Here is a 12993-nt window from a genome sequence, read left to right on the forward strand (position 1 = left end):
ATAGTAATAGGTATTTCATAATATATAATAGCTACATAGCCTATATATATATATATATATATATATATATATATATATATATATATATATATATATATATATTTTTTTTTTTTTTTTTTTTTTTTTTTTTTTACTGTGCCTTTACAATTATTTTACCATGTTTCTGCCACATAACAAAAATGTAGCATACTATGGCACTACTATGTTTTTTTTATTTGTTTTATTACCATGGTATAGGCCTACCATGATGTTATTCTTTGGTAGCCTACACCGATGTAGGTGTCATGGTAGCCGTATATAGTTATTGATATCATGGCACATTGGTGGTTCAAGTAACTTACCAGTATTTACTATACTATGGTAATACTATGGTATAACCATGGTACTTCTTATTAGGGAAAAATCTACTTTGATTGGTGGTGTGCTCCGCCATGTGGTTGTATATGGGAGTGAGTGAGAGTGTGTGAGTGTGTGTGTGTGTAAATGGCTCCTCCTGCCACTGAAAATCGAAATCGGAGCTCTTGGAACGGAGCGCCTGGACAGTAAAGCTTTTTCTCCGGAGCCCAGACCAAGCTGATTCTAAGTGCAATGCACCTGAGGCTTTTATTTACATTTCCCGAGCTCAGCACAGTGTAAGGATACAGAGGAAAGGGCTGCAGCGGTGTGTGTTTTAACCAGAAACCCGTCAAATGAACTCCGTCAGAGCGACTAACCGCAGACCCCGGCGAGTGTCGAGGCCGCGCCCGGTACCGCCGGACAGAAACAACGCAGAAAGGGGTGAATATATCTCTAACAAACACCAACCTGGACTTGATTCACTCCAGTCCCTCATCCTTTAGAAGGCTTGTGTAAATTTCTGCAGTATTCGTGCGGTGATGTTGTATTGTGAGGTTATTTGTGTTAATGTTCATCCGTCAGGAAACACCGAGGCTTCTGATCCCCCCGCAGGCCGCGCTTTGTTTAACGGGGCTTGATTTGCTCTCATATCTGCTGTAAAGCTTATTTAACGTGCACATTTTGACTGCATATTTCAGAATGAACAAGTCGTGATTTAAAATCTAACATGAGACTAAATGGTGGCACTGACGATTATATATTTGTGAGAAATGGCAGCGGTCAGTTGTTTTATAGCCCTGTGATGGTTAGCATCTGCTGTTAGCAGCATAACAGCTAAGCCAACAAAATACAGCACAAACCCGAGTAAACACCACTGTCACAATCATTATTTATTAGATTACAACTTAAACTCTTTATTTTGGGCATTTGCAGAGAATACACTTTGCAAAACCAGAAGTACAAAGGTGTAACTTTTAAATACTGTTGTATATGAATACGTTTTCTTTCAGTACAGTAATATACGCCTATGCACCATGGTGTTTGAACTTTTACCATGGTAATTTCCTTTACAAAGATGTACTGTGGCTGTACCATGGTATTTTGATTAATGGTACTGAAATTGGTGTAATATGGATTCTCAGGGTTGCATCATTGTACATGTCGAAGAAACTTTTGTATTACCACATCATGTCAAATTTACCACATTATGTTGGACATGTTTTATGGTAAAAGCATTGTATTCATGGAGTTACATGTAAAAATTATTATGGTAATTATAAAGAGTAACATTAGGATTATACTATCAAAGCACAATGATTCCAAACTCAATGTGTATGGTCTATCAATGTTCAACACTGTTGCCAGGTTTTGTTTTGGGTATTACAATGGTCATTTGTTTTCAGTTATGTTTTTACCATGGTGGTATTGTTTGAAGTATGTAAGCTATAGTATACATGATACTCTAATGTATTTCCAAGTGTACCATAGTAAAAGTATTGTATTAGTCTTGTACACCATAGTAAAACAATGTTTTAGGTTTTTTGCAAGAACTTCCTGTTTACTTTTTGCCTTGGTTTAATTAGTCAGCTGTGCTGGATGCTGTAAACTTAACGCCCTCATTGACTTGTTTATTGTGGTTGGGGGTTGATTGGCTTGTTGATGAGTTGTAATGACTAGTTAACAGTTTTAGTTGACCAGTACGCCTCTGGTGTTGATATTTGGGTCTTGAACCTTTCTGATGAACAGTGTTGTGTTGGTCCTGTTAATTGATTGGTTATTATAGATTAAGTGCCAGGTTGTTTGACCATCCAAATGTTTTCAAAGTTTGTCCCAACTCTAATGCACGCACAGTCCTTTTGGCCACCCAGTCAAACAGCTGTAATAGTTGGTAATTTGCTATGCAAATCTAACAGCCGGACACCTTGTTTGGGATTCAGGCAATCAAACTTGAGAGCTGGTTGTACTAACCACATCTTAACTTCTAATTAGAGTGTTGTCATGGGACTAGAGCGAGACTGAAATTGAAGGATGGTTTCAGCACATAGAGCAGCTCTGGGTATGTAAATGAATGGCTGCTGTCAGCTTATGGGAATGTTCTGTAATCAAGGTTGAGAGACAGGTGTTGCATTGAAAACGTGCTTTAAACTGCTGCCTTCGTGGAGTTGTTGAGTTGGACACGAGCTACATTTTTAAGATGGGAATGTCACTTCATATGTACGATATAGGAAGGTTGTCCTATGTTTTTACATTTAGTCAAGTGTGCATTAACAGATTCTTACAAACTATTTGCAATCTAATTGCGATTTGTGATGTGATGTAAAAGCTCCAGGTAGGGGTGTCACAGTACCAAATTTAGTATTCGGTATTAATATAAAATTTTGCAGTTCTTGGTACCAAATTTGGGACTAGAACAAAAACTGTTATATGCAGCACTTTAAAATTGTCTCGTTCAGTCATCACAGTTTATGCTTCAGTAGTGCATTTAAATACAGTTGTCAATCCAGAAACTTTGCAGTGTATTTAAAGCTAAATTTGCATTCAGATTGTGATTGTGAATTAGGGGTGGGAATCACCAGAGGCCCCACAATTCAATATTATCTTGATACTTTAAACTACGTTACGATATTATTTGCAATAACATTAATATGGCTGCTATTATGAATGGCCGTTCACATTTTACTTTCACAGAATTAGCCCCAATTCAGGAGCGGTAGTGGCTTGAATGGTGGGTTCGTAGTTGTTATTAATGAAAAACACCAACAAAACGGTACAATGACAAACTCACTTAAATAGGTGCTTACATTTTGTCACACTCAGTGACATTTCATGTCAATCTTGAGTACCTATAGAGTAGTACTGCATCCTTCATATCTCAGAAAAGTCTTTTGTTTTATAATATTTATAAAAGAAAGCTACGCTGTACCAAGTCTTTCCAGAAAAAAATTTGCGGCTGGAGACCTATCCTGTGGGCGGAGCTAAAGAATGATTCGCGCAGCTAGTGCATTGAGAGCGTCTGAAAGCAGTGACAACCTTAAACGTGGAAAAGAAAACATTCTCCTAAATAAACCATGTCTATCAATTAGATTTAACCATACATATATGTTCCAGAGTCAAATCCAGAGGCTGAAATTTAATAGGAGCAACAGCAGGATGTCTCTAAGTGGTAACGTTACTGTAACTATGCTTAGTGGCTTGTCAACATTTCTGTGTGCTTACTCAAAGTTTATGAGGACATGATTTGGTTTATGGACTATTGTATGCGACTAAATGTTAGCAGTAGCAAGCGGACCGCTCCGTCAAAAACACTAGCCTGACGTGGTCATACTCAATTCTAGTCAGAATATGAGTCTTTCACTGCTCCATTGGGCTGTAATTATGGGGCGTGTTTCAACTGAACCAGGAAAGACATCAATTGGATAGACCAATCACAGCAACCAATCACAGCAACGGAGCGATGCATAACGTTAGTTGTCAAATGTCAACAGAGCTCAACTGCTCTGTGTTGCCATGTCTGCTTTTCTTTCTGCGGGTTGTTTTCCATGTCCGTGGGTTGAAGCTAGGGATGGGACGATACACTTAAACTCACGATACGATGCACCTCCATATGCCAGGGTTACGATACGATACCTCACGATACGATATCAAAATATTTTTTTTTCTTTCCAAATCTGTGATATTTTTTTTTTTTTTTACCACCTAAGTAATGTACTTAAACGAAAGGTAGGATTTTTCTCTTTTTTTGCATTTTGGTTCTATGTTGTTTAAAAAAAAGGAGAATTTTTAGAAGTCCACGACCTCATCTTAAACAGGGGTGCCAATAATTGTGGAGGGCACTGTAGGGATGTCAATCGATTAAAATATTGAATCGCGATTAACTGCGTGATTGTCATGAGTTAACTCGCGATTAATCGCAATTTAATTGCACCTTTTTAGCAATTGTAAATGTGTCTTAAATTAAGTTTAAATTAAGTTTTTAATACTCTAATCAACATAGGTATGGACAAATATGCATGCTTTATGCAAATGTACATTTATTATTAGTGAAACCATACTTATTCAATAATAATCAATACAGCATGAAGACTAGACACATCAAAGGTCATAGATATGTTTATCTAAGAAATTGTTCATGTCTCTTAAGCCTAAACTTAAAAATAATGAGTAAGTAGTGATTTCTCACTTAGTTTTTACACTGGCAGTTTAATTCAGAGCAGGGCAAAGTTCGTATGAAAAATTGTTAATGTGTACCAGTGAGCGAACCAGAACCACACCATACCTGGAGGAGGTCCATATTACACGAGTAGGAATATAGTGCGGCCCCTTTAAGAGATCCGCATTCCGTATTGAACTGCCGGTATTTTGCGTGTGCGGGCCGAACTGGGCCGCGATTCACGTGGACAGTGTGAAGAACACGGACGACTCGGGAGCGCGCTTGTTCAGGAAAGTAACCTGTGCATTCGTTTTAGCCGATTGCAATGTATTTAGTTCAATAAAACACGTGTACTGTAAGCGGTGATGGTGTTAATGATTTACCTCAGACATGAGCGAGAGTGAGCTGCAGTGCATCGCGCTCAGACTGCAGAGAATGTGCTCAGTGAAAAAACACCCTTTTCTTTCTGGAGTCTAATAAAAGTTAAACAGAAAATATGGTAGTTTATGTAGGCAATAACTGCATTTTTGGTTTAGAATATTAATGCTAATGTAAACCACTTTTCTTTCATCCTTTGTCTGACTGCTCTCACTTTTTCCAACTACGGGCTATGCCTCAGAACAAACAGAAAATGCGCGCTGCGTTTTATTATGTTTGCCCCACACACACACACATATATTACACTAAATTATTTATTTACTACGCAAATCATGCAGCAGTGCCATCTATCTAGTTATTTCGCGATCCATTTTTTTCGACCTCGATGCGTTTCGTCACGTTTTGTATCGCGATATTTTGTCAAACGATATTTCGTCCCATCCCTAGTTGAAGCGACCTCAATTATGTGATTGATATAGACCCAGGAATGTGAATTTTAGGCAAACTTTCCAAAATTACACACATTACCCCCCAAACGCCATTTATTCAAGTCCAGACCGAACTGCATGAGCTAAAATGTTGTAGGCGGGGCTGAGTTCAGCTGGCATCCAGGATACAAAAACACACTTCATTGGTAACATTTTTTTATTTGGTGAAGTCCTGTGACTGCAGTGCAGCTGGCCTTTCCGAGCACCATTCTAATACTGTGTTTGACCCTTTCGCCTTCAGAACTGCCTTAATTCTACGTGGCATTGATTCAACAAGGTACTCAAGGCGTTCTTTAGAAATGTTGGCCCATATTAATAGGATAGCCTCTTGCAGTTGATGGAGAGCTGTGGGATGCACATCCACGACCCGAAGCTCCCGTTTCACCACATCACAAAGATGCTCTATTGGGTTGAGATCTGGTGAATGTGGGAGCCATTTTAGTACACTGAACTCATTGTCATGTTAAAGAAACCAATTTGATTCGAGCTTTGTGACATGGTGCATTATCCTGCTGGAAGTAGCCATCAGAGGATGGGTACATGGTGGTCATAAAGGGATGGACGTGGTCAGAAACAATGCTCAGGTAGGCCGTGACATTTAAACGATGCCCAGCTGGCACTAAAGTGTGCCAAGAAAACATCCCCCACACCATTACACCACCACCACCAGCCTGCACAGTGCTAACAAGGCATGATGGATCCATGTTGTCATTCGGTTTACGCCAAATTCTGACTCTACCATCTGAATGCCTTAGCAGAAATCGAGACTCATCAGACCAGGCAACATTTTTCTTCAACTGTCCAATTTTGGTGAGCTCGTGCAAATTGTAGCCTCTTTCCTATTTGTGGTGGAGATGAGTGGTACCTGGTGGGGTCTTCTGCTTTGGCTTCACAAATGCTTTGCTGCATACCTCGGTTGTAACGAGTGGTTATTTCAGTCAAAGTTGCTCTTCTACCAGCTTGAATCAGTCGGCCCATTCTCCTCTGACCTCGAGCATCAACAAGGCATTTTCGCCCTCAGGACTGCTGCATACTGGATGTTTTTCCCTTTTCACACCATTCTTTGTAAACCCTAGAAATTGTTGTGCGTGAAAATCCCAGTAACTGGACAGATTGTGAAATACTCAGATAGGCTGGTCTGGCACCAACAACCGTGCCTCGCTCAAAATTGCTTAAATCACCTTTCCCATTCTGACATTCAGTTTGGAGTTCAGGAGATTGTCTTGACCAAGACCACACCCCTAAATGCATTGAAGCAACTGCCATGTGATTGGTTGATTAGATAATTGCATTCAGTGCTGTAATTTGACGTGACTGGTGGAAGTTGGTGGCAGTCCCAACTAATTGAAAAATGATAATTGTTCTCAATGATTTTCATTATCGATTATTATTGATTTTATTGACTAGTTGTTGTAGCCCTAAAGATAACGTCTATAAAGCAATAATTAATAGTAAGTGCATTTTCTTCATTTTTCCAATCTGGTGGTCTTCTCGTAGCAGGTGCTTCACCTTCCGGAGTACTTCCTGGAAAACAATAAAAGCTGAATTTACTGTCGTGGTAATACTCCAGGATACGTTTTTTGTCAGATGTGTTTATTGCATTGGTGGTGTGCTACAGTTCGCTCCGGACACATCTTTAGGGGTTGTGAGTAACATGAATGATGCTACAGGAACTCTCACAAGGTGTGCTAAGGTGAGTCTGGCACATATTTTTATTTAGTCGTCTCCACTGGGGCACTGCGAGGGAATGTTTGGAAATAAGCCGGAATGTGTCTTTCTTACGAAAACTGGGTCAAACTGCAGCGCTTTAAAACAAGATGGGCCAGAATTGGACTGAGAGATACCAATTACTTAGAGGGTGTGTGTGGCGTTTAGTGACAGCAAAGTTTGCAACTGGCCTTTAGGAATCCTTTCTTAAATTAGGGCATGAAGTTCACACTGGGGGATTGGTAACTACTAGTTGGATGTTTCTTCTGTTTCCCAGTGGTAATCGTTTGTGTTTTCACCATTTCGCATGGCACTAGTAAGGTCATGGGTTTGATTCCTGGGGAATGCACGAACTGCAATGCAAGTCTTTCGATAAAAGCATCAAATGTGTAAATGTTTATCAATAACCTCAATTTCCATGCAAGCTCGTAATAATAATGAGTTTGCTGATGAACTGCTGCAGTAATGAACTAGTGAAGCTCACAGGCTTCATTAAGTCAAGCTGATAAGATCTAAACCCCATTCACCATCAATTCATGTGTGTCCTGTAGGGGGTCATATGTGTCTTTGAAGCTTAGTGGATGTAGCCTGAAAAGAATGTTAATGAAAGGTGGGGCGATCCTTTATTGTGATTCAGACGTTACAGATTGTTTAAGCGCTATTCAGTGAAGCTTAACATGCTGTCAGGCGTATTCCCAGCATGAGACTTTCTCAAGAAATTGGACTTTGATAGAAGCTTCTTTAGTCCTTAGGTTAAGTGGGATTTACTTGATTACTCTCCCTTTTCCTTCTGGTTTTGGATAAATAGATTTAAATTATGAAATGTTGCTTAAATAGCTAAAAGAAACAAATGTTATTCAAAAGGTCTAGTCACATGACCTGTGCATCTTTTTGTGTGTGCAACTTTTCAGCACTAATTATGTGGCAGAATAAAAAAAACAAACCTGCATTTTTTTTGCTTTTTTTATTTTATGGAAGAACATAGTTTTGGTTGTGCTTCGGCTTTGCGTGACACTATAGATGAATATGGTCCTTATTGATGTTGACTGATATTGGTTTTGGATCTTAGAGAGCTGGGTGGCCGATATGAAGCTGATATACATAATATAATATAGGCATAAAATTTATATTTTAATTAATATTTAATAAATTAGAAATTAATATGAGAAATTCTTTACAATAAACATGCTTAATACTTTAGATGGCAGCTTCTTGATACCGCAATCCTATTACAGTATTTTTCCACAAATAAAGTAATTGTTTAAAAATATACGAATGAAAAGGAAGTAAACACTGTAACTAGTAAATTTGTGTGCACTGGTCTTTTTTTTTTTTTTAAATACAGACAACGTAGCACTAATTTGACATACAGAACACAATGAAAATGGCTTTAATATGGCATTCAATTTTATATATTAAAATTAAAGATTTAATTTGATTTTCATTTGTTCGATGGCGTCTCCAGTGATAAATGTCCACATTTATTTCACACGGACCGACTGTTACACAGCTAGAGTAACACGCAATCATGCAGTCTACAAAAATCACACTTCAGGATATCTCACAACTGGATTTAATGAAATATGAAATCTGAATGTTATTAGATACACTAAAAAATTATTTAGAAAAAAAGTTCTGCTTGCCTTGGTTGCCTTAATTTTGAGTTCATTGAAATTAAATTTTTCAGTTAAAACAATGAACATTTTTGGAGATTCGACAACCTTTATTAAAAGATTTTGTAAGCATATTGGGTAATTGTGTGTGTTTTATTTCTGATGACGCAGTTAAACATGCCAAATAGTGCTATTTTCATGATTTATCAAATTTTTTATGTGGTTCAGATACAATATATTTTGAGTTTCTATTTATTAAACAAATGTCCTTTATTGTATCAACTCAAATTTTTTATTTCAATAAACTCAATTTTAAGGCAATTTTAAGGTTACTTACTTTTTTCAGTTAAACCAACAAAAAAAAAACAATATTTTTTTTACAGTGTAGAGATTTCTTTGTTGATTTGCTGAATGTTGCCTTTCTGTTACTAATAATATATAAGCAAACGCTATACTTTTTCCACACATCTTTAACTTTCTTTAACAGTTCTATCTAATAATGTATTAATAAATGTTTAATAACATTCTCAGGGCTGCCCAGCAAAATAAACATTCCTCTTCTAACACATCAACCAATCAGAAAAATGTGTTCTCCGATGCCGATATTTAAAATGCCAAATATCGGCCGATATATTGACCATAATGGTCCAGCACAGCACTACAACAACCATAATGAAATGACCCATCACAATAGATAATGCTTTACATATGGCAATTTATATGTTCAATAAAATTCCAACGGCATCTTTGAGTCGCCTTTACAACATTTCAAATCCCTCAGTTTTCACAATCTTTGAAAAGTCAAGCCAACGTTGATTCTTGTTTTAGGAGCGTTGTCTTTTCTCCAGCAGACTTGCGACTGTTGTTGTTTGTTTAAAATGGGTGATTCCCCGGTGGTTAGAGATTTAGCGCGTCAAAGCAGCCGGAGCAACTTTTCTCTATTTATGGATATGACGAATGGGTGAGTGATGTATGTACACAGTTTGCTGTGAAAACTATCCCAGCAGGTCAAAAATATAAATGCATATAATAATATGTTTTGGAAGAAGGATTGATTCAATTTAGTTAATTTTGAATATAAAAGTTACATAGTGCACCTTTAATTAAACTTGGTGGGAAATCTGAATTAATATTTTTTTAGCTCTTTTGCATAAAAACTCTTGCATTGGCAGGATTACATTTTGTTAAAGCAGCACTAGGTAACTTTTCAACCTTCATAATATAGCCTGATGGGGTCTGTATCGTTTTTAATCGTACTTTTAAACTTCGGGTTTCTGGTAGTAACCCGAGAACAAAAAGAACTACAAAATGCGACAAAATACGACTTTACGGCAAATACGTCACTTCCACCAACACCCACACTTCCTTAAATTCGGATGTGCGAGCCCAACTTTGTTCGTCGGATAATATAGTCATGTCCGAAGCAGCAGAGACAAATAAGAAAGAAAAGGTTTAGTTGGAGGAAAGCAATAAGAGGGAACGAAAAAGTGATAGGATTAAAGGCAGGATGAGGATCAACATGTGACCAGCGTTTGCTCGTCGGCGTGAGCTGAAGGAGGCGTGCCCGACCGATGCTGTCCTGCTTGTTATGGTGATTACCGACCACTCAAACATTGAACTGAAGTATCATATAGATTCTGTAAAACAGTAACCAATAGACTACTATAATGACGCTGGCTTGTAAACGTGAGCATCGCGATTATTTGGCGTTTGAAAAAAATAAAACCCATGAAATTATATTCATATGACATGCTGAAACATGCCACTGACTGTACCTGGGCTGAAGACATTTCACACGCGCCGCCAGAAGAACACCTGCATGTGAACTCCTCCTGCAGTGTTCAGGGGAACTGTTAGTGCTGCACCAACCCGCGGGATGCTTTTATGAAGTTATTTGGCCCGCCCCGCACCACTGTATATATGTTTACAACCCGCCCCGCACCCGCGACCATTAAATAGACATACGGGGTCCGCGGGTTATGAGACGACCCGCGCATCACTAGTTCAGGGCTATCAGGGCTGTCATGTCAACAAATGCACGCGCGATGGGATCCCCTGGTGTAGGATTACAGAGCTTACGACAGTAGTTAAGGACATTATTTTTTCCAAACTGTCGGGGGACCCCGAGAGCAAAAGTTGCCAAGTGCTGCTTTAAAATATTGAGTCTTTAAATTGCATAGTAATGATAAATAAATTATCAAAATGTTGTTTTAAATACTTTTTAGATGCCATGTTGGCACGCCGAAGGACACTGCTTGATTTTATTTAGTAATATCAATAATCCACATAATGTTAACAGTTTCTTTAAATGCTGGATCACCTGAGTGTGGATGATCTTTGTTTGGACACAGCATACTGTCTGTTGTGTTAAATTAGTTGGTGGGACACCGTGTTTGTAGTGGTTACTGGACTAGTAGCCCTGGAGAGCCCCCGGTGCAACCAGAGCAACAGCGCTGCGTTTGCAGGATGTGTCTCATTCACAGATGATCCTCCGTGCAGAATGGCATCCTACTTACCTGAAGGTAAACAAGAATTACTACAGGTTATACTTTAAATGCTTTATTAATAACATCCTCCCACAACATGCTTAGTATGATAAAGAGCGTTTCGTGTCACAGCTGAGCATTTGTTTAGCGGCAGTATAGTGGTAATATTGATGTTAATTTGTGGTGTTTGGATGATCATGAATATGAATTTCTCCATTTGATGCCTCTGAGGGATCTTTAATCACGCTGTTTTTAAATCAGCAGTTTCTCTTGAGTTTTTAGTAGTGGATATTATTATTATTATTAATATTATTATTATTGCTTTAAGTGACTACTCGTGCTCTACCTGCACCAGGCTTTTCAATGCACATTATTCGTTGTGTATTTGTTTTCATATGATTTTTGACTCCGTGTAGAGATACTGCCTGAACTCTCTTGCTTGGCTCTTTGAGTGTTACGTGACATCTGATGAGTTTATCAAATGTCAGACTGTCGTGGTGTTATTGATGAGAGTGATGCTACATTCATGTGAATCGCTTTGTACCTCAATCCTGACCTTTGTCCTGACGCTCCTCTCAGTGTATTGAGTTGCAAATGTCGCTGTTGGATTTGAAGGCTAAAAGCTGATAGTGAAACATGTTAGTTGTCTAAATGCACTGAAAACTGAACTTGGCAATCCACAGTACAAATTTAGAAATGCATTATGTGGTGATGTGATGTAAATCTGTGCTAACGGACTTTGGCTCTTAGGTTGTTGTATGGTGTTTCACTGTGTTACTTTTCGCTTAGGAAATCAGTGACCATCATCATGAACAAAATGTCTCTTAAATGCAGAGCCTGACTTTTGATTACTGGTGTAAAGTCTTGCATGAATGAGGCACTTTCATTGAAATAAGTGGTTCTTCTTCTCAGTTACGTCCATTAGGGTTTTTTGTTACATTTCATGTTGTTAAATGATGTGTATTGCATTATTGTCGTGTCAATTATGTTTCCATGATGTTTTTTTTATGTTTGTGTTTGACACTGTGCACCTCTTTTATATTAGTGCCTGTCGCGATTGGTCGATTCAGTTGACTGCGTTAACGCTGATAATTAGTCGACATCAATATTGCTTCGGGTGCTTTCACACCAGCACTTTTGGTGCGCACCCGGGTTCGATTGACGTCAGAGTTCGGTTCATTTGGATGATGTGAACGTGGTCTTCCGAACTTGTGTGTGCAACCGCGAACCATACCCGAGTCGGCTTAAAAAGGTGTTCTGGGGTTCGTTCATGTGAACTCTGGTACGGTTCGTTGCTGATGTGAACGCAATCATACTTAATCGTGGAAGTGAGCTATTACTGACATATGATTTGATACAAATGTGTGTGTTTCACTCATTTACCTGACTAGCATCACGGACATGCTGCAAGCAGAGAGCTGTAGATCTCATTTCTGCTCGCCTTTAGCATTTTTTAGATCCGATACCACAATTCTGGCTTTGGTACGGTACCACAATCTAATACCGAAGTACCGATATTAAATCGATACCACACGGTTTGATATTAGCGCGGGTATATTGCACGCGAATGAGTACAATTATGCAAGTTTTGAGTTTATAAAGTAGGAAATTACCAAAAATGTTTATTAGTAAATTAACCAGCAAAGCTTATCACATCAAATCAGTCATTTGAAAACATTCTTGTGAGAGAATTTCAGCAAAAATATTTTAAAATTAGAAAATTGCTTCTGGTTTCCAAAGACATTGCACTTACACTAAAGGAATCTGCATAATCCGATTCAACATTTCACGTTCGTCTCGGGATGGATAACGGAAATCATTTGAACATGCAAGCG

At 38.4% G+C, this 12993-nt stretch overlaps 1 protein-coding gene across 1 annotated transcript in view; it reads left to right on the top strand.

The window, feature by feature from the left end:
- The first annotated feature begins 455 nt into the window (after positions 1 to 455).
- fbxo11a (F-box protein 11a) overlaps positions 456 to 12993 on the top strand; it is a 50286-nt gene continuing 37748 nt past the window's right edge. Inside the window, exon 1 of the mRNA XM_067422250.1 lies at positions 456 to 777. Coding sequence (XP_067278351.1) covers positions 690 to 777 — 88 coding nt within the window. The 5' untranslated portion in view covers positions 456 to 689. The remainder of the gene's footprint in view (positions 778 to 12993) is intronic.

This window comes from Pseudorasbora parva, chromosome 17 (genome assembly GCF_024679245.1).
Source record: "Pseudorasbora parva isolate DD20220531a chromosome 17, ASM2467924v1, whole genome shotgun sequence".
Lineage (NCBI taxonomy): Eukaryota > Metazoa > Chordata > Actinopteri > Cypriniformes > Gobionidae > Pseudorasbora > Pseudorasbora parva.